Genomic DNA, 22,965 nt, shown 5'->3' with positions numbered 1-22,965 from the left:
TACTGTAGTCAATCCTGTTCCCTCTATTCCCATGTCTTTTCTCTTTTCCCTCTTATTCAAAATAACTTTCAAAATAACACTTAAGAGCTGCTTGTCTTCCAAAGACTTCCTGTATGTAGTCTCTGCACTCTCTGTATTATGATACCTGTTTTCACCAAATCTGCTGGTTTAGGACATAAAATAATTTAGGTAGTACATTGATTTGATACATTTTTATTCTGAATTTGAATGTTTGCCCATCCATCCATCCATAAGTACCTGCTGCTAAGGCAGTTCTGTTCTGCAATCTTACATTTGTTGAAACCTTCATTCCTCTTGAAGCTTTTTAGGAGCAACGGGAAACTACTTGTTCAATGCATTGCCTGCTGTTGCTTTCCAATGAATGCCTATGAATGCCAGCGTTGGCATTATTGCAAGTCACAATCGACTGCAAGCTATCAAAGTGCATCCTTTGTTGAGCAGTGTCATGAATGTAGAGATAATGACAGCTGACCCAATGGCAGGTCTAGACCTGCTAAGGTTTGGATGACCTTAAGAACTAGCAGTTGGATTTCTTATAGCCCAGGAGGTTTTGTCTAACAGGGCTGAAATAAGGGCAGTTATGAGACCTGGATGGCAAAAGCATTTCTTACCCTCCATAATGCTTCTTTTCAACCAACTCCATGCATTCCTAAAGTCAATGAAAACAACAAACAACTTTAAATCCCATGTATTAAAATGAGGATTAAAAAAAGACTAGTGGGCTGAAATTAATGATGATTCAGAAATGAGTCAGCTATTGAACTCTCAAAATCTGTTTTCAAGAAAAAAAAAAATAGTATGAATAATTGGAAACTAAGGAGCTTTTGCAAGTAAATACTTGCAGGTGTTTAGTGTGTGTGGAAATAAGGAATTCCAGAAAGCATGCACGAGAAGGTGCACTAAGAAAACTAACAACTAGTGCTATTACTGACCACTAGCAAGTATCTTTTAAAAATAATGAGTAACTGCTAAGATTCCAGATTAATTTTTTTGAAACACTTGAGAGATCTGACTGCATATGAGACATTTACTCTTGAAGTGAGTAGAACACATCAGTGGTCCATCCCTGGTCAGGTCTGTGACCATAATCCAACAGGGCACACACTGTGGGCTTGCACAGTCCTATAGAGTGTCCCTTGTGTTTTGACATTACTCCAGAATATTTCACACTGGTACATTAATGGTATTTTTTAAATACCAAGAATTTTATTAGAAAAGAAAATTCATATGTTTAAAACTAAATTCACCATCTGATGATCTGATGATCTGATGTTATGCTGCTATGGATAAAATGCATGACAGATGGCCATTTTGCCAAGAAATCCATTTTATAAATTCTGAAATAAAAGAAAAGACCTAATCTTTAACACTGTTTCAGTCGAGCACTAATGAGCCTGCTTGCCAGCTTGGACAGGTAAGTAAAGTTATTCACAGTGGATGGATTTGCACCAGTAGATAACCTGTCACCAAAATAAAACTGACAGGTTAAGTTATTGTCTTTGTATTGTGTCATATGTCTGTGATGTATTTTATTGCATGTAGATCCTGCTTCAGAATAACACTAGGGTAACATCCATGGGGTAGTATATGCTACGTAAAAGCCGAATGAGCCTTTCTCATGCTTTGCATTGATTCACACATAAAGCTCATGGCACCACACACAGCCTTGGAAAACCACTTCTTTTATGTGTTTCAGCTTTGTCTTGAGATACAGACACTCGCCTAAAAGCACCTTAAACTAAGCATGCTTAGCTCCAAAAGTATTTCTATATTGGTTTTGGACATCAGGTACTTTTTAATAAACAGAAAAGATTCAATATAGTTACTTTCCTGTGCACTAATAGAAAAGGCAAAAAAAATTCTCTGGCCTGCTTTAGGCACAGAGTGTAGCAAAACAGGAAAAGGCTTTTCTTCTTTTTGTGCTTTTTTTCTCTCACCCATGGCGCACAGCACCGAACACAGTAAATTTATTTTGCAGTCTGTAGCATGTCAACTTTGCTGCATTATTTTTAGGGGGGGGGGGAAGATAATTTCTTAAACTTTTCATCAAATTTTTGATTTGCTCCTGCTCTCCCAGAGCTCATCATGCAAATGCTTTCAGCTTTTCTTTTTCTTTGCATCCATTCTACTCTGCAAGAGCACTATTTATAATTTTCCTCCCTTCTCATGCTCTTTTATGAAGTTCAAAGCTTAATGTTTGCAAGAAACTTACGTTGCTGGTAAATTCTGCTGTTCTGGAAACACAGGGAGGTGTCTATTCAACAGGTACCTCTACTGCCGAGGCCGCCTCTGCAGGGGTCTCACCTGGCCTGGCTTGGGCTGAATCAGCAATACAAAGAGGGGTCAGGCTTAGGCATTTTAAGTGTGAAAGATTAAACCTTTTTTTTCACACTCTTTGACAAGAAACCCCACCTATCCAGGAAAAAAAAAATAAAAAACCACACAAAGAACACCACCAACTCCCCCCCCCCCCCCCCCCCCCAATTACTGCAACAACTTCCAGCTTTGTCAGTTGTAAACTCTGCCTCTCTGGGTTTAGAGGCATTGCTCCTAAGGTTCAAAACCTCAGCACCTAAAGGGAGGCACCCAAATAAAACTGGCCTGCCTTTCCAAAGAGTTGAGCAAAGGGAGCTATGGGTATATTTACAGCAGTGGATAAAAGACTAGATGTAGGCATTTAATTTTACTTACTCAGTGTGTAAAAATTGTGGCTGCAGTGACAGATTATTGTTGAAACACATTCATGTACATCTTTCCACTGAGCAATTGTTCTCCCCTCAGAAACCACAATGAAAAAAGTATCTAGGCTTTTCCTTCCAGAACTGTAAAGCTGCTCAAAATTAGCTCTCTAGTTTTCTTCAAATCTCTCCTGAACATGCTTAGCAGCAGTCATCGTTATTTCTTGCTGATTTCCTGCTTGGCAATATATATGTTGCCCTACCTCAAATGCATGCATCTGGCAGCAGAGATTGCCTTTTTGTGCATGTACACGCGCATGTGTGCGCATGTGTGCGTACACGTCTGTGCGCAGGCGCGCACATTGCTTCTTATGCAGCAAGGGTTCTCGGGACACACCAGTGGCGTAACTGTTGATTGCAGAATCGCACTGTGAGATAAAATAATTCGTCCTGTTTGCCCTACAGGAGCAAACCTGACCTACGGTTGCAGCTTTTTAATGATGGAGGGAAGGCCACAATTTTTTCAAGGCTGGCAACAAATCACAGTGTTGCTTTCTCTGTCTCTCTCTCTCTCACTCAGGTACTGAGCTGCTGTGGCACCCGGGCTTTGCACCCTGACTCAGGCTGGAACCATTTTTTCCACAAAAAAGCAGAAAAAAACCCTTGATAAAGAGGTTATGACCGTCTTGTGCCAGCCTTCCTCTCTGTATCCAAAGAGACCAGTTTATTGACACCTTCTTGACCTCATGAGCCTGGAGTAATAGCTTTCCAAATCTGCTGCAGGCCATAGTGCTTTCTTTTGACATCATTGATTCCTCATGCATAATTCTCATAATCTGTCATTTGGAATTAGCTCTTGTTTTCAGTTAAAACTGGTATATTTTGTCACATAAAATAAGTTTTCAAAGGTTACAGATTTTTGATTAAAAATATCTCACCCAAACCCCTGGCTTTAAAGACACCATAGGAGATTCTATATGCACCAAGACGTGTTAAAAAAATATCATCTGGACAAAGCAGCTGAAAGACAAGCAGAACTAGACAGTTGCAATTAGTTTTCCTGTCAAAACTCACTCCTAAGTTCAATTATTAAGTAAGGTGATTAATTTCTTTAGGTCCCCCAGGTCATTCCTATGGCTACATCTAGATATATCAAAACATTTGCAGATGCAATTGTAAGACAAGACCAAGCAGAGCCATATCAGTTTTGCTAGATGGAGAATCTCTGCCTCCAGTAAATATCAATTCATTTTGAAAAAAATGTCCCATTCTTTTCTCCTTCAGTTGTTGCAATCACTACTAAGTGACTGCCATGACAGACAACATTTATTTCAGAACAACTCAGCATTTTGCTTGAAGTACTTTTTTAATCTAACATGTCTATTAACCATATCCCACTGAGCCTTGAGCATCTATTTTAAAGTATCAACTGGAGAATTCAATCACTGTTGTGAAATGGTACGCAAGTACACATCTTTTTATTTAAAGTAACAATAGTTGTCAAGCTCGGAGTGACGCAAATATGATGAACACAAACCAACAAATACACAAAAGCAACTTTGAATATATGAGCTAAAGGCTTGAGCTGAGAAGGTTTTAATGTGCATGAAAACACAGGTGAGTGTTTTGCCTGCCTGATGATGAACTTCTCCCAGAACAATAAAGACTTAACATGACAAATATATCGAGTATTTGCAGTAGTCATAAGGGTAATGTTATTGTTTGAGTGTCCTCTGCTGGAGAGCACATGGCATAGCAATAAAGCCACCAGCATATATTGGATGGATTTTGCTTAGAAAACAACATCACTGCAAAATTCAGATTATCTCTTACGTTTCATAGTCACTTAACTAAAAAAATTAGTTTTCAATAAATGCTACAACTCTGAGATTTTTAAAAGCAATTATTTCCTTTATGACAACCTATGTGTAGTTTTCAGTAGGCATAAAATTTTCAGCTGAGCTAAGATAAAATGCTTCTTGGAAAAATACTGGTTTTGTCAATTTTGCAATAGAAAATTGTTGCAATGATTCATTTAGATAAGGTGGAAACTTCTTGCTTAAAGGCTTTGGTTTTATTGTGATGAAATCAGAACACTGCTGTTAGCCTTGAGCTTGTCATTCCCATGGCAGTCTACCACATGGATCTGCATACAGGATCGGCGTCACATTTTGTGGGCCTTTGGCATGTGGCTGTTCTGCCAGCAGTCATCTTTGACCCCATTAAAAATTGCAGACTGGCTCTATTGGAAATGCCAAGGGAGGTTTTCCTCTATCTGTTGAGAATTTGGTTGGGTTCCTGTAACTTGTTCTTTCTGTTATGGGTAACCAGGTACACGTAAGGCACTTTCATACTTGTATGTTAGTTTTTCTGTTTGTTGATCACAGGTTTGCTAGTAGTTTTACTTTCTGAATGGTGTTATTGTTTATTATTTAGTTATAACATTGTGAAAGTTTTTTCTAAAAGAAGCTGTCCTGATTCATGTGACACTGGTCTAAATGGCTTTCTAAATACATGATTCATTCTCTGCATCAGAAGAACCTGGCAAACGTTCTTTGATCTTGCAATTATCTTCTTTATTCATAGGAGCATCTTCTCTTCCTCCATTCTCTATAGGCCTGGAGTTCTTATTTTGAAAGTGTTTCTTTACCAATATAAAAAAAAAGATTGCAATCAAGTAGGAAGGACCTCTTAACACCGCAGATAAACCAAGGTAGACATACCTGTGGGACAGAGCATAGAAGATAGCACCAAGCATTGAAGTTTTCAAAGACACTGAAGAAAATCACTGTAATGGCTTTTAAGGATCACATATTTACCAAAACCACATAGTAGCTTAGGGGAAAACATTAAAACTCATTCTTTGTGAAAGGTACCACAAACTGGACATTTTTGCTTGCAAACATGTTAAAGAAAAACATCTGTTAAAGAATTGATAATATTCTTTTTGCTTATGAAGATAGTCGCAAAATGAAACTTCCATCATCTTCCCTTTGTTTCTAAAGATTTTCGGATTACTTTAAGGCTTTAGACTTTTTAAGGCTAGAAATATATTGAGATCACCAGAGTGGGCTATTTTATATAAAAATAAAAAAGACATCAGAAGTGCCCAAGGTTTGGGTGAAACAGAAAAGTCTCTGGAATATTCTTCCTGGAGACCAATATTTGTGTTTAACCAATACTTTACCAGCTGCTTGGTATGATTTTCTTTCATTTATTTTTCTCTCAAATGTGGCCAATGCACAAAAATAACAGTCTTGCCAGTATGAACAAACTAACTGCAAATAAGGTAAATTTGGGTACCTTTCCTCTTGATGGTAAATCATACAATCCTAGGTCTTTTAAATTGACACAAAGGATATCAAAAATACATATTTAATTCCAGAAAGTCTGTCATTGTTATTAAACCATTTTTGCATGACATAAAAACTGACTGAAAAACTAAGAGTTTAAGATGTGATCTTAAGATTTCTCACTTTCAGGAATTCTGGACTGACCTAAATCTGAGTCCAGAGTTAGTATCTGACCATGATTTTTGATCAGTGGCCTCACACACTACAGTATAACAGAACAAAGCACGTATATCTGTAGAGGAAATGCATGAGGCTTTTTGTGCCCTAATTTGCCTTACCTGTATGCATTGGAGTCATATAGCCTGCAAGCCCCTCGCTGCCCACAGCTTGTGCTTCCCCATTTCAAGCATGTCTTGTCGATCAGTGCACCGAAATAAACTGGCGCTGGAATCCCAGCTGCAAGGAAACAAGCAAAAATGTCACAAGATATCACAGGAAAGGACATCTTTTTAGAAATCAGCTTTATATTTTCTTAGTGGCAAGTTACATGCTGCAATAGTGGCAATAGATGGATTGGACTGTGGGGAGCTTTTCCTTTCCTTTATCAGAGTAACTGTAAGCTGGGACATCCTCTCTGTGCTGTGGGGATCATCAGTCCCCAGGAAATGTGGTCTGATGGGTTTGGCCAGGCTCATAGTCATGCACATTGGTTTCTCAAGCATGGCTCTGACAGCCGCTGCTGGCTTCCAGTGCATGCTAAGATCCTGCGAGGAAGAGCTGGACTGGTGGTATATTTGGAGCACTGAACTGATGCATAGTTCCTTCTTCTATGCATAGCCTAAATTATCCACGCTGACTTCATATCTACCTGATAGCAGCTGATTGTCCTGTCTGCCTGAAGTATACATGTATAAATGAAGCACCAAGTATACATGATGAGGAGAAAATGAATATGCTTGTCAAAAATCTCTATGAGGGTAGAGCAACTTCAGTTGCATCCTTAGTGAGACTTGGCCAGATATGAACTTATGCTTTACTGCAAAACATGGCAGACATGGGACAAAATCCTGGCCTTGCTGAAGCAAAGGCAAGTATTAACTTCAGAGGAATCAAGGTTTCAGCGCGTACAGGACCATGTTTCACATTAGCTTTGTTCCTACAGGAACATCCTGCATTCCTATATAGGAAATCATTTACTTTGTAAAAACAGGTATACTCTCAGCCTGTTCTACCCGAGGGCTCTTGTGAGAGTCTGAACTCAGTAATCTATCTATAAAGGCCTGTGTATTACGACCATCAGTGCTGTAGTCAGGGTATGATGGGACAAATGCTCATTTTGGAGGTTCCTTAGAGAAGGAAGACGGAAGCACATCAGATTTGATCACTGAAGAGAGATGCCAGCTTTTGTGAATCAGTGACAGTGGCTCTACCCTTTCTTGCAATGGAAGGAGCATGCTGACTCAATGTGCTGAAGCAGAAGTCTATAGAAAGGGGGCAGTTCTTTTTCCATAATGCTTTTTTCTATTTCCCATGGCCGAAAGAGCTCCAAGAATCCCATTGGCATTGCTTGTGCTGAGAGCTGGAGCAGAAATTCTGCCCCTCCATTGTGTGATGAGAAAAGTAGAAGAGGACAAAGTGTGGATACACCTTCCTATCTCAAAATGTCCCATCACAATCCTGAGTAGAGACTACAGCCCTAACCTACTCTGATTGTAGACATTTGTAAGCTGCTGTTGATTTTTTAGGCTTCATAGCAAACCCATGTGGCTTGACTCTTCACACACATTTTTCTACATTTCCGAAATGCAGGTATTCCTATTCCATTGACAAAAAGAACAAAAGGAAACAGAAAGGTGTTTTAATCAGGCATCTTAATCAACCATCTCATTAGCAACTCTCAAATAAAAAAGGAAAAAAAAGAGCATTGCAGTATGCTTAAAGGGAATTGTAATCTAAGCTGTTGTCTACCAGGAAAGTGAAGTTTCAACATGGAGAAAACACTCTGCTACGAGCAGAGTTCTATTAGTGTTGAATGAAGTCCTACTAGAGCACATCTTTTCGATCTTACTTGCAGCATTGTGTCTCAGTGAGTCATTTGTTGAATCACAAGTTTGAAACCTTATAGCGTTGTTTAGAAATTCAAGATAATACTTTAATTTTGCTTGGAAACTTTTCCCATTTTGGAACACCAGGCTCCCAAACTGCAACACCATTTAATCAGCAGGTCAAAGATTTTCAAAATTGTGTTAGCTGGCTTCCCAATGAACTCTTGACTGAATATTGGACCTTCAGGAAACAGGATCTTCAGGAGCAGCCCAGGATCTAACAGCTATTTCAAGGATACATCTGGTTTACAAATGGTAGTTGCATTGGTGTCATTTAAAGCCATACAAGCAAGCATCTTAGTTATTCAGAATGATTTCTCTTACCTAGCATTCTCATAATGAGTGTGTATAGACCAACTGCAAGAGATTTCAACTCTGGATGAACACATCTGAAAGAAAGAGGGATAAGTATGAGGTATTTGCCTATCTAGTGCTTAGACATGTCTATTAAACTGCCATTAATTATCCTGAATTTAATACTCTTAATGACAGAAAGCCAAGCTTTGGAAGGAGAGTGCTTCCTACGTCTGCTGAAAATATGTTAAGTGGTATGAACAAGGTGAATTAATCTATTGTTTTCCATCTCATAGCTCCTGGCAAGTCCATTCACTAAGCATAATTAAAGAAGTGAAATTTTAAAGTCATAATCACCGTCTATCCTAGTCTTATTGAAATGGGCTCTCCAACTGCCTTAACTCCCTGGCATACATTTTCTTCACTTGATGGAAAATACCTTACTCACTTGATGGGAAATATCACAGTGCCCTAAGACAAAAATGTTGCAAGTAGCTGCATTAGTGCGGCATCTTTTTATTCTCAAATGACATTCCTCTGTACACCACCACACCTTGAACTATGTAAAGCCAACTGGCAATATGCCCATCTGTTTCATGTGGAACCACACTCTAAGCGTCAGAAACAGGCTCTGATCTTGAATCCATTATATATGCAGCCTCTGCCATCTCCTTACAAATATTAACATGGTCTACACTCAGAAAGATGTGTCACAGAGACGAGGAAGGGAGGGGAGTTAGCATTCCGTTTTCCATGCTCATTTAGGATGACTAACGCTCTTAGGACTCTCATTAAATTTGCCACTAATGCATTTTTCTATGGATTGAGCTTTCTCTTCAGTTTACTGAAAAGTATATGCTAATTTGCATACATGGTTCCAAACCACATCCTGGTACACTTGCACCTGTGTACCTCAAAAGACATGAGCATAAGAGCCTCAGACTGAGCCCTCAGATGTCCTGAATTTCCAGACATCTGATAAGCACGAGCTGTTAGGGCAACCCCACATCCAGAAATCCTGACAAAGGCATAGCATTTTCAAAATCCATACAGCCAAAATATCCAAGCAGAGAAAGAGGACCTGGAAAACCTGGGCATATAACAGGCATGAGAGAAACCATTATGCAGTAGTTGGAAGCAATGCACTAGAACTGACTTACAGACAGCAGCAAAGTAAGGTTTGATGCTAACAGCTATGAACAAATTGGAAATGATAAAACTCATTAAAGAAAGCATGTTATACTGCAAGAGAGTCTTTTCTCCTAAGGCAAAGAGAGAAACCTAAACACAAATTTGATCCCCTCATTGGAAAGCCTCAACCATTGGTACAGTTAGTTTTACTTACCTGAACATAATCATGTATGCTGGGGTGCCTCCCAATGCATAACAAAAACCACTTATGACTTGTATTACTGTATAATAAATAAACTTCTTTGAACAATCCTCACTTTTTGGGCATTGTCCCAAGGTGGCAGAGTTATTTCCTGTCCATGAACTGCTGGCTTCAAGACAGCTGCAGTTATGGAAGACCTGGAAGACACAAAGCAGATTTAGAATCATAGAATGGTTTGTGTTGGAAGGCACCCTTAAAGGTCATCTAGTCCAACCCCCCTGCAATGAGCAGGGACACCTTCCACTAGATCAGGTTGCTCAGAGCCCCATCCAACCTGACCTTGAATGTTTCCAGGGATGGGGCATCTACAACTTCTCTGCGCAACCTCTTCCAGTGTTTCACCACCCCCATCATAAAAAAATGTCTTCCTTATATCTAATCTGAATCTACCCTCTTTTAGTTTAAAACCATTACCCCTTGTCCTATCGCAATAGGCCCTACTAAAAAGTCTGTCCCCATCTTTCCTATAAGCCCCCTTTAAGTATTGAAAGGCTGCAATTAGGTCTCTCCAAAGCCGTCTCTTCTCCAGGCTGAAGAACCCCAACTCTCTCAGCCTTTCCTCACAGGAGAGGTGTTCCTTCCCTCTGATCATCTTCATGGCCCTCCTCTGGACCCGCTCCAACAGGTCCATGTCTTTCCTGTGCTGAGGGCTCCAGAGCTGGATGCAGTACTCCAGGTGGGGTCTCACCAGAGCGGAGTAGAGGGGCAGAATCACCTCCCCCGACCTGCAGGCCATGCTTCACCTCTCTCGACCTGCTGGCCACGCTTGCTAAGATATTGCTCATGCAATGCAGAATCCTGCTTTCAGACACAGGCAGAGTCTGAAGCCTTCCCAAGCATCCTGTTCCTATCTCATTTGCCTTCCTTGAGGCAATGGGCAGCAGATCCTTCTTTTCTTTCCTACAAACAGCGCTCAGAGTCAGAAGGGATGTTCCATGCCAGCATGTTTTTATCAGTGGACACAGCATCCCTTTTTGGAAGATGTTTGGAGTACCTGCGTGATCTCTGAGGCTGGCCTCAGCTTTGTGTCCCTGGAGGGCAGTCGAAGGGGAAAAGCGAGGCTCAAGGAGCTGTGCCTTTTGCTGCTGGGTGACACCACCTGTTAGCTGACTTGTCTCTGTGAAAAGCACCTGGATCGCAGGTCCCGCTCTGCTAACGCTGATCCTCCAGAGGTACTTCACAGCTGTAAGCAGCAGCTACCTGTCAAGACGCAGCTCATGCAGAGCCCCGAGATCAGCAGTAGGTGTACTGATAGCTTAGGAGCAATAGCTTTTAACCAGGGCTTGAGGAGGTGCTGAGCTAAGGGGAACTGTGAGCCACAAACCTTATCCTCTACAGAGATGGACTTGTGTGGGAGGCAGTAGTCCCACTGACATGGATGCTGTTGAGCCCTTATCCCCTATCTCCCACCTTAAGATTTTAGCAAAGAATGTCTTTTGGAGAAGATGACTGTAGACATCAGAGAGAAACCAGCCACAAAGAAAAAAATCTGTTGGAGAGAAAATTCTGTCTGAGTGCAAGAGACAGCTTCAGATCACATATCTTCTGGAGTGATCATCTGACATCAGAAAACAGGGAAATGACACAGTCCAATGAAGGCTTATATCCATGGACTGGAGCTCCCTCTCTGGGACTCTATGCATTATCCCCAGCGCTCTGTGCCAAGCAGAAATCAGTCAGCCAGAAAAATAAGCGGTAACCTGCTATCCCAGAGTCTCACACAGAGGAAACAAGCTGCCTCCCCTCAAATCATTCTTCATACTTAGACATTAATGATCAGTATCAGGGAAGATACTGCACTATCTTAGTGTACTTCAGCTGCTGGCTGAAAGCCCCAGGGCAGTCAGAATGAGGTTTATGAAAGGCAAGCCATGGACAACCTTCAGCCAACATGTAACCAGTTTGAATTGTTTGTTTCGCCCTGTTGTTCAATCTACAAAAGATGAAAGCTAGGATCTACAACAAGGAGCTAGGGCTTTTTGCTTAATGTGCAGTACCTGGGAGAAATCTCTGTCTTCTGTGCCATTTGTAGCCAGAAATCATGAATACTTTACTGACTGGTCCCCAGTAACTTTGGTTTCCCTTAAATGCATTATACTACTAAATCCCCGATGTTACATGGAAAATAAGTTAGTAAAAAACCTCAGAAACTGAAGCAGGGTCTTACTGTGTTCTTTCCATGTCCCACCGAAGTTGTACACCCAGCTAGACACGCCGAAACGTATGTGAGTCCGTTGTCTCCACACACAGGATCCCACACATTGGAGGCACATTTGCAGTCAGAGTTGCACTCAGAAATTATGGAATTTTCATGGTACGGAATGGGTTTCCTTGGAAGTTAAGTTCAGACAGGGGTAAGAACTTTTAATTCAGTGCTGATGGCAATGTAGTCCCTGCTGCGTGACAGTGTTGCTGTCCTGAATCCCACCTCATATGCCCAGGACATACTTTTTCATAGCTGAGTCTCTACAGTATTGATCTCTTTGCTTGAGATTCCATCCTACTTGCACTGTTATTAAAGTGATTACTAGATTATAAAGAATTTTAAAGCAATAACTTTGCTACTGATTTTAGCTGGTGGGGTAGACAGAGAAGAAAAAGGAAAAGCTGAAAGGCTTTGAGAGGTCAGCTAGGCTATGCCATAATTGTATGTAGAGCTAGCAACAGTCAACACAGCCTTATCACTTATATCTTTACCTGTTGGTAAAGATGCACCAATTATAGAAACTAGATTTCCTGGTCTCCATAATTAAAATTTAAAATACTCCTCTCCTAAAGCCTTTTCAGCTGTGAACAAGTATGGCTTGATAAATGAACTGTAGTGACAAATTACTGAACTGTGGGTAAGCCTTCAGGGAGATGCAAACAGGTTCACACTAGCCATGAGGTACTCTGAGCAGGCTGGACACGAGGCAGTGACAACCCATATGCCAGTGTGTCACTGGGCCCCTTGGACAGCCATATCCTAGCATGCATCCCCTGTACTGGTAGCTTTACTCAATCCAAGAAAAAATAACAGCCTGTAACTTTTAAACCCTGGCTCTCTCTTGAGAGGAGAGAGCATCTTCAGTAGGCATAAAAGCTTTGTTTTGGTTTACAGTAGGCTGAGAGTCTAGCATGTTGCAGTCTTTCCATCTCTGTGTAGGATATGCTACCAATGCTCTCTGTTACATATGCTTCACCCTTTTACTGAATACACTTTGCTAGAAAATTGCTTCTGGTGTAGAGATAGCACTGTATGAAACAGCAATACCACCCCACATGGCCAAACAACCTACATCGGTAATAATGCAATTTTGCTAATGTATTTCTGATTAATCTTTAACCAGTGTTGTGCTTTGCAAGGCTGACACTCTGCTGACCAACCAAACTATCACAATGACAAGTGCTAGCATTCACTTTCTCTTAAGCATTGCAAAAGCATGTTTCTCTTTTAGCCTTGATGTCAGAGTACATTTTTTTGAACTATTGCTACCATGGAGAAAAACATAATCTTCTTCATTTTGTACTCACCCTTCATAGGACACTGTCATTCCTGCTACCACATGGTTCTCACAGCCAACAAAAAAGTGCAAGAGAGTGATGACGTAGGCCAAAAATGACATAGTAAATGCAAACTTGGTTGCTCCAATGATGCTCATTTTGTACTTTTTCATTATGAGCCCTCCTAGGAAAATCCCAATACCTACAGGAGGTAAGGATGTCAATCCTGAAAGAGATTATAGAAAGGGAATGTTAAAATAAAAGAGTGAACTGGCTTTAAGAGCCGAACTCTGTCCTCAGCTTGATATCCCTAGCAGCTTTTTGTTGTATTATGATGACTCTAGGTGGCTTTGTGCTCAGTCTAATCCCTGGGTTGCGTATGCTATTTTTGAAGTGCCTAACCCTCAAACCCCCTTTCCATTGCAAGGCATTAGTCAGATGTTGCAGCATTTAAAACTCCCACACCACATTCATTGCGTTTTTGGGGTGCCCTTGCTATAATATAATTAGTATAATATAATAATTATTTATTCTGGTCCCATAGACACCAAAACTGTAGCTTGTATGCTGCCTTTATATAATTCAAGTTCAGGAGAGATCGCCATTTACGTCAGCCTGTTCTGCAAGGAATTCAGTCCCAGAAAAAGCATGCCAGAACTTCTCCCTCTGCACTGCTTATAGCAGAAGCAGTCATTGCACAGTGTAACTCACCTATTAGAAAGTTAGATTTAGATGTAGATTGTCCATACTGCTGTTCCATGTACTTTGGTTTATAAGTCAAGAAACCAATAAAGCTACTGAACTGTAACAGTGAGCAACACAAAAATGTAAAGTACATTCGATTACTCAATACTTTTTTCAGGGAGGTATAGAAATCTGAAAGAAAGGGATATATGAGTTGGCTTTGAAAGATGCATGGCATAATTACTGGTGAGTAATCTACGAAACTTAGGGCAAAATCCTTCTCTCAGCTGTTCAAGTGCAAGTCGTACTGATCTTCATTTGCATGTGAATATCTGAAAGCAAAATCAGGTTCTTGAAAAACACCGGAGCCTGAGATACAGGAAGAGAATCCTAAAAGAAGACAGAAGTATGGGTTAAGGCCTGGGTGCTCTAGTGAGATCTGCACATTAAGCCTGAAGGGCTCCACACAGCAAAGACTTCTTTCAGCTCACATGAGTATCATCACAGGTTCAAGGCTAAGTGAGAGGTGCCTTTGTGGAGATGCCCAATGTCTTCCATTTGGATCTGAACAAAGACAGGAGAATTTGACTAATGATGCAAAGCCATCTCTTGCCCACACCTTTCCACCCCTTTCTTAGCCTAACAACTGCACAACCAGAGCTGATACTCAAGCCTGCTGTATTTTCCTCAGGCAGCAATGTGCTTCAGAGTCTCCATGAGCTCTGTGATCATCAGATAAATAATTTGGCTTTCCATATTGAGAAAGGAACCTTCTAATATTTTCTTTAGGTCCTGAAACAGAAACAATTTTTCCACTGTTCAAATTTCTAGCACAAAATTTTAGAGGTCGGTGCCACTCAGGCGATGATGCATTGCAGGTGATGCATGCAGAACCTCACAGTCTTGAGGAAGCTCTTTGACTTCCAATAATCTTTAGTGGACCCCTCCTTTCCTGGGGATAGCTAACTGGTTTAGACTGAAGTGCAAGGGAAGCAAAATATTCTGCAGAACCATTACATTCCCGCTGTACATTGTGCCTATTGCTTTTCACATTGATACAACTTGCAAAACACTTGCCTTTCAGTATTACTGTCCACTTCCTTGGCTTAGGTTTTGCAGGAGGAATTGTCTTCCTCGTGGCGCCCATGTTTTCCAAGAGACCACATGAAGTTTTGTCATTATTGACTTCCTTTGGCTTTTTCAGACTCTTCGGCAGGAAGCAAAATGGAATAGCAGCTAGGAAACTGATTACCCCACCTATTAAAAAACCAAGCCACCATGCACCCACCCAGCGGGAATCCTGTGGGGTGATAGTGATGCTTCCTAGAATTGAGGGAAACAGATACAAGTTACCTAAATGAAGAAGTTGAACCTTCCCACCCTTTATCTGCTAAAATATCTACATTTTACAATGTCTGACTTTCAGTGGTAACAATAATCATCTAATTAGAGACAGTTCATGCAGTGAAGGCATCAGGAATCGTACCCTGAATGGCGTTATGTTTCATCTGCCTTTCTTCATGATACACTGACTGCCATTTTGTGGCATACAGGGCAACACAGAGGTCCTTACCCAATACGTAGGAAACCAAAACGGGTGGCAGACAGGCCTCAAGCGTGGGGTCCTTTTAGGCCTGATGACACATTTCTACCAAGACCATCCTCTGCAAAACTGAATTGTGTCGGTTGCTGTTAAGCATATGGGCCTTCTCTGTGGCATCGGCGAGATTAGCCATGACTTTAAACTTTGTATTGCAATGAAGACGAGAGTAGTTGTTTGTATTTTTATGGTTGTTACATGCCGGCACGTTTGGTGGTGGACCAACAATATAAGACTTTTCACTGTGTGAACAGAATTGGCTCACTCTCCTTATGCTTAAGCAAAATCAAACATTGGCTTGACAAAGGTCAAAGACAAAATAGTTCATCTATCTAACTACAGGATCCTGAAGATCTGAAAACTTCTCTGTCCTGCTAGTAAAACAGGATCACCCACTGCTGCTGCTACACTGGGCCTTTTCCTGAAAAAGCCATCACCAGTCCGCACGGCCTGACTTCCCATCAGGCTGGTCTGGCGGGTGGGGAGGTGGGCTGGCCAGGGAACACGCCTCAGAGATGGCTCCTGCCTCTTCCAGTGAAAGGGAACAGGATGCAGGGCCATGGCCACCACTTACAGGGACTGCTCTGCTCCCTCCAGCATTTTGCCAATGTGGTTACATACATATGTTTTCTTTTCATCTGAATAAGCAATGGCTGGCAAAAAGCGTATAAAGTATTGCAAACATTACATGAATTGTAAATAATGTAAAATGCTCAGCTGAAAGAGCAGATAATCCACCAAAACTGTAAAACTGTTATGCTAGCAGAATCCTTTCATTAAGATCCCAGTTTAGTAAAACATCTCGGGTCTGTGAGAGTTCTTAGTACTGATTTTTAAGGTTAAACAGGTATTTTAATCCTTTAATCCTAAAACAGAATTCTAAAATATGTTCCCTGTCTAATTCTGCCTTTACCTTAAAAGCTTCCAGTAATTTAATAAAATTGTAATAAGGTCCATAATAAAATTAATGAAATCAATATAAATTAAAGATATATACAAATTAATATAATTAATATAATAAAAACTTATGCAAATGTGTAGAGGAACTTGTTACCAACAGGTATTAGCTTACTTTCACTTTACCTCCATTTTGCTTACCTAAATCCACAAATCCAATATCCACGTACAGTTTTGCACATAAAGATCCCAACAGGAAACCAAACATTGGGCCCAACATGGCTATTGTGTGCAAACATGCTGCAAATATAATGAAGCAGATGCTAGTACATTTTAATGGCTGAATGTTTTCTTCTGCAGAAGGTGTTCAACCTCTTACACTATGAATCTCTCAGTTTACTTCATGCTGAGATTACCTACATACACAGGAACATCCTCTTCTTTAGCAAAATCATCAAGATAAGAGATGCCCAATGGTGTTATTGGTGTCTCACCAATTCCACGTAACATGTTTCCCAGGAAGATATATATCCACATATATGATGATGGTTCCTTCTCACAGCCTGCAGATAATGAGAGTTTGCATCTTTGTAATAGAATAGTTGAATGGCAAACAGTGACAAATCACAGGAAATTCAGCACGTGAAGTGATATAGTTTAGTATTTAAGGTATTGACAGCATTATCCTTATGGAAGATTAATGAAAGGCCATCATCCTCATTATACCTGTCAATAATCTTTTAATTACACTTTCCTCCACCTCCACTGTATTTGGTTTCTAGAAGTACAGATAAGTATCATCTATCAGATAAAAGGCCCATGGAAAAAAAAAGGCAGATTGATATTGTCATAAATATATTATCTGGCATATAATTTATCTCTTTAACTTGAGAAGTTTGCGATGGTTTCTGGGGCACAGCATGCCTCTTTCTCTACCTATGTCACATGCAAAGCAACATGTAAAACAGCTGTATTCCATATAGTAAGGAAAATCATAGAAATCTCCATTTATTTCTAGTTAACTCTGTGCAGTTTCATGTCCTCTTCCACCTCCCCAACTCCAGGTCCTGGGTAATTGAGTCCCTTCGGAAATTTCTTTGCACACAGTCTCAGCATCCCCTTCAGTGTTAGGGTGATTTTACTGTAATTTGGAAGCGTGAACATAGGAAACTGGGGATCTGGATCACAGTAATCTGTGTTTGCTGGATGTTTCTTCTACAGATGAAATGCACAAAGTGCATTTAAGTGTTGGTAATGTTCCCGGACAGGTAGAGACTGAAGTTAGAAATCTAACTGACCATCTTGCATGGGGCAATGGCTTACTCTACTTGCAACCAAGGATAAAACTAGCTCCTCTATTTGTACTTACACTTACAGTTCCTTACCTGATCGGGAGACTTGCAACAAGGTTTCGTTCGCATCTTGATGTAGGGAACAGGGATTGATGCTTGAAGTTAAGTTGGCTGAAGAAGCTGTATGTGATGCTGTCTCATACTTATAACTAAAAACACACAATAGTAGGTTTAGAAGCAGTGGTCACTAGGGAAATACTAGTGTAGTAGGGCAGGAATCACTTGACTGCTCTTTCCCTAAAGAGAAAGGTATCTTTGTTTAAATGTCAATCCAAAAATCAAATCCTACTAAAGGAGCAAAAAAGAAGATTATTTAAGCACATTTTGGAAAACCAAATGAACAAATAAAAGTTAGAATCCAAAATGAACAAATAAAAAAGTTAGAATCATCTGTCTAGAAGACATAACATTTTAAGCTGTAAAATTCAAAAGGGCTTTTGAAAGTAATTCAGGTAGGATTGAACTGTTGGTATCAAAATTTAGGGTCAGGTCCAAGCGAGCTCCTTATGCTGTCCCCATAGTCAAGGCGAAAAAGAAGAATGTCATGAGTATGAGTCCCCCTTTCCATCATAGATAAGTATTTTGGGGTTGGGGGAGGAGAGGAGTGAGGAAGGGAGAGGTCATCCTCAGGAAGTACCTGTTTGCCTGATAACTGGCATTAGCTTTAGAAAGAGCTGTTGTATAGCAGCAGGTGAATAAAGTTAGTGGCTAAAAGGCACCCTTTAGCTGTATTTACAGGGAGCAGAGGCAGCGGGGCAGCGGCTGAGCAGCTCAGGTGCTGGAAGCTGTTCGCCTGCTTTAGCCTGATCCTTTTCCCAGATATGAGCCCTGCCGAGGTGCAAAGTACAATTAGCTTAAGCAGAACAACATGGTAAAGCACACATTCTGCTTCTAGGAATGGGGCTGGCTCTATTAGGCCAGGCAGTCATATTTTTCAGGTTGAAACAAAGAATATTCATCAGAAGAAACAGTGCAGAACAGTTCCGCTATAAAAATTCAGGCACAGGTACATTAGAAACTGTATGAGTTTCCCAGTGTAGATGAGCAAGATACATAGTTTGGCTTAAGCAGTGGAAAATACAAGTCTGATGCTAGTGCAAGGTCCACTACCATGATAAAAAAAGTATTCCTTAGTTTTCTTTTCACAGTAGTATTCCTAAAACTATTCTAATACATTTAAGAGAGCAACAGAAATATGTCTTAGTCTATGCTATCACTGTATCAAAGCTATGGCTAGAAACATTATTGCATATAAGCAACATGCAGTAAATCTCTGAGCCTGGAGAAGATGAATAAAAATTAGCTTAACCAGCCATGGAAAATCAGTTTAACCAGCCATGTGCATTTGTAACAGGAAAAACCCCGGTACCAGTTCTACCAGCACTGATCCATCTGCAGGCTCTGCATGAAGCTGAGAGGCTGCTTTGTGTGAGGAGCAGCTGTTCGCCACAGGAGAGCAAAATATGCCATCTTACACAACAAGGCCCTGGTTTCCTCTTTCAAGGAGTGGGATTTCTTCTAATGAGCACCTTTGTAGGTTGGTTTCTTCAATGAGTGAGCTCTGAGTCCCTGATTTTACAAGAGAGGTACCTGTTACTAGAAATAAAATCATATTTCAGGTAGAGATGTCACTCAATATGAAGTTACCCGCTCAGAGCTTTGAGGTCCTGTTCAAAACAACAGAAACTTATTCTGGAAATCATATAGGTGGATTCTACATCCCTCGTCATTTTACTGTGGTTCATAATGGTTTGACTTTCCTGCCTACATGATCCTGACATCTCTATTAGCAACCAGTGATGCCACATTCTTAGGTTAACGCTGATTTTCCCAATAAGGTGTTCTTACAGTTAACCATTCAGGAAGAGTATATAATTCAATGAAGCAATAGCACCAGCATAGTAGCATGGTTGAAGATCTTCAAAGAACAATATATTTTGTTTGAAACTTGAATTTTCATAAGATTTTCATAGGTGTTTCCTCCCCCCCAAAAAAAAATTCTAATGATTTTGTAAAATCATTTCCTTCTCTGCCTCTTTTATGAACAAGTCTGACTGAAATTTAAAGCATTTTGATTTTCATTTTTTTTTTTTTGAGAAGTTGAACTTTTACTTCAGTAGAACCATATTTTTCCAACCAGATAAAATGAACAGTGATGCGTGCGTCAAACATGATTCATTGCACATCGAGGTGAGCCTCTATAGGCCTTTGGAAACCTAAGACTTTATATACACCAAGTTTGATTCAAAAACCAGAAAGCAGTATCCAATTCCAAAGTTAGGTTACCCAAATTAATCTTGATTGGTACTTACTATCCCATGAAGAAATGAGGCATTGCTGTTAAAAGACTTCCCAAAGCCATAGTAAAGCATCCAACAGCTATTACTTTGGGCCTATGAAGTTTAGCTCCAAAGTAACTTACAAATGCAATCACCAGCAAGTTACCTGGAAGGTAATGAACAAAAATTAATGCCAGATGCTGTGCCTCATATTTCTCTGAACAGTTTTCTGCATGTTACTGAATATGAATTACCCATCTCAAAGCTCCCATCGATGAAACCAACAGTAGAGGACGTCAGGTCAAACCTTCGTTCAATCTGAGTGATGGAGCTTTTCATAATTGTACCAGACAACGCTTTACTCAAGTAGCTGAATGATAAAGCAGCGAGAAATGCCTGAGGAAAGATTAAGACAGAAAATGGGAGGTAGAGGCAGGGAAACTGGTCACAGAGGGATCAAAGATCTTTAAAACCGTGTGGAACAATCACCGTCATGGCATACATTTGTTACTCAAATTGCAGTGACGATGTTGTGTGTGAATTTTCACGTACCCTAATGCTCCGGAGCACCAGGGAGGTCTCTCGGCAATATCTGCTCCTGCTCTGGTTGTCCCTGCTGGAGCGGGCTGGTGCTAGGTGCTGCACTGAGAGCAGCCACTTGCTTTAGGGTGCAGGTTTGCAATAGCCATCTTAATGACCAGAAAGCCTGACCTTCCCTGCATTGCTGGCCAGAGGTTTTCCAAAGCAGAAATCCTATGGACTGTGGAACTTAAATTTGGCAAACAACTCACTGAGGACTACTTACCTTACTGACATTCTGAGGTTAAAGTTATCAAAAAGCTGAGGCCCAGTGTTGGGCAGACGAAATGGTGGGATTTCTAAATTTCTAGATGTTGCAGAAATGTAAAATTTGCCAGAGGTAAAATACTTCATCAAGATAGATTTACTGACACTGGTCCAAGCTAAAATTAGTCTTAGCCCCAATTATCTTCTGCTTGGGCCACATGTTACTTATTTTAGGCCAGTTCATAACCGGTTCTAACTCAAACATATAGATAGCCATCGCATCAAAATAAAGGCTTTATGCAAGTTTTTATGATATCCCAGTATGTGGAAGATGGTACAGACTGATTAAGTTCATCTCTGTCTCAAATGATATATTTTGAAATGTGTGGATTATGGCTATGTCGCCTGTATACCATATATTTCATAAGGGAAAGCTTAATATTCTTCAGAATTTTATAGTTGCTTCCACCAACACACATTGTGGCTTTTGCAAATAAAGATGTATTTGATAAAATGTTAAACTAAGTTTGTTTAAATATTATCCAACTATTTCAACACAGTCTAAAAAACAAATAGACTTATTGCTCACTGGGTAAAAGTTCCAATACAACACAACATTGGGTAAGTAAACAAAAGTAAATATAGATTTAGACTTTGCAATACTATCTACTGTAAGAAATGAAGCCCATCCTGGAAGTAAAAGCTTGAAAATCGGTATATCTACACTCTTTTTGTCAGGCATGAAGAGAAAATCTCACAAGTGCAGGCTTTGTCGTGACATGTTTTATTTTTCCTGAGCTCGACCGGCAAAAATCTGTGAGAACCACCTTTCTTGCCTTATGCCAGCAGTGCTCTCAAGAGTTTTGGATGAAATCAGAAACTGCTGATAAGCATGAAAACACAAACAAAAATGACTTGGGTATTTTGGGGTTGAAATACAATCCCAAGGTAAACCACAAAACATTTGATGAGAAGGTGAGGGAGAATAACAGTTTGTCTTTTATTACCTCCAAGGTATTGTGTCTCTTAAACTCTAATTGCCATAAAGTTAGACATAGATCCACAGTCGTGCAGCATTGCCTGCATACACGATGGCAAAGTTAGTCCTGTGAGTCTCCCAGAGAGATCAGATTTTGTTTTTGCAGGTGTATATGGGTGGCAAATGTGAGTCAGATAAAATAAAAAATATAACAACCTTTGCCTGCTACTTGAGCCAAACTATTTTGGATGGTTGAGAAGCTTGAGATTACCTATTCTTTTCCATTAATCTTTCATTTTACAGACCTTTTTATAGAGAAAAATGTGTCCTTGATTGCAACTCCACTGAGCCTATGGAATTTAACCTGAAATGAAGCTGTCTGAAGAATTAGTAAAAACATAAACCCAAACACATCACTGTCAAAAGAAATCTTGCCCCTGTAGTATTTTCAGCTCAGCCAGAAGCAATAAATACTAAGGCTTTAAGATGAAAGCAAAATTCTCATTAGTCTACTTGCTTTGTTCCGTCAATTCTTCTTGTGTGCTCCTGAAAACTTGGATGCTTGTGGAAATCAGTGGACTGTTCGACCTACAGCCCTGGATTAGATAAAATTCCTGGGATACAATTTACCTCACCCTATTTTGGCCCTACAAGAACAGGTGGGTGACAACAACCTCCAGACAACAGTGTATCATAGCCACCTGTTTTAGGATGCTTCAAGTCTTCCACTGGATGTTGCCACCTCTCTGCAATGACCAAAAAGGGGACCTACCTATGAGTAACTTGAGAGTAAATATGTTAAATCAGGAATTTCATTTCCTTTGGGACAAAGACAAGATCCAACCCTCCCCTGTACCTCCAGTGTGTATCCAGTTCCAGAAAAGATAGGTGGAACAGGAATGAAGTAATCTGTCATGCCATATCTTGAACAACATTTCTTAACATATGACAACAGTAATTTCTGTTGATATTGATAAGGCACCAAACCTTCAAGCCAGTGCAACAGGAATTCTTCTTTTTGACTGGTAGATTTTTGTTTGCTTCATCGTTCAAAAGCTGGGCAGGTTCTGCTTCCTGATTTGAGTCATCGACATTGTTGGATGCGGTTTCCACTGTCATTT

At 40.3% G+C, this 22,965-nt stretch overlaps 1 protein-coding gene across 1 annotated transcript; it reads right to left on the bottom strand.

Annotated features, from left to right (window-relative positions):
* Nucleotides 1-5,205: 5,205 nt before the first annotated feature.
* On the bottom strand, nt 5,206-22,963 carry LOC142404725 (solute carrier organic anion transporter family member 1C1-like). The gene is made up of 14 exons (XM_075491727.1): nt 22,832-22,963; nt 20,334-20,475; nt 20,113-20,245; nt 17,834-17,949; nt 16,865-17,011; nt 16,650-16,748; nt 15,029-15,274; nt 13,979-14,143; nt 13,298-13,493; nt 11,952-12,114; nt 9,737-9,921; nt 8,422-8,486; nt 6,331-6,448; nt 5,206-5,422 (listed from the first exon to the last, which is right to left on the bottom strand). Exons 1-14 carry the CDS (start codon nt 22,961-22,963, stop codon nt 5,206-5,208), a joined length of 2,124 nt encoding a protein of 707 aa, XP_075347842.1.
* Between the last annotated feature and the right edge of the window lie 2 nt (nt 22,964-22,965).

Source organism: Mycteria americana, chromosome 1 (genome assembly GCF_035582795.1).
Source record: "Mycteria americana isolate JAX WOST 10 ecotype Jacksonville Zoo and Gardens chromosome 1, USCA_MyAme_1.0, whole genome shotgun sequence".
Taxonomy (NCBI): Eukaryota; Metazoa; Chordata; class Aves; order Ciconiiformes; family Ciconiidae; genus Mycteria; species Mycteria americana.
This window is presented reverse-complemented; position numbering and strand designations above follow the sequence as displayed.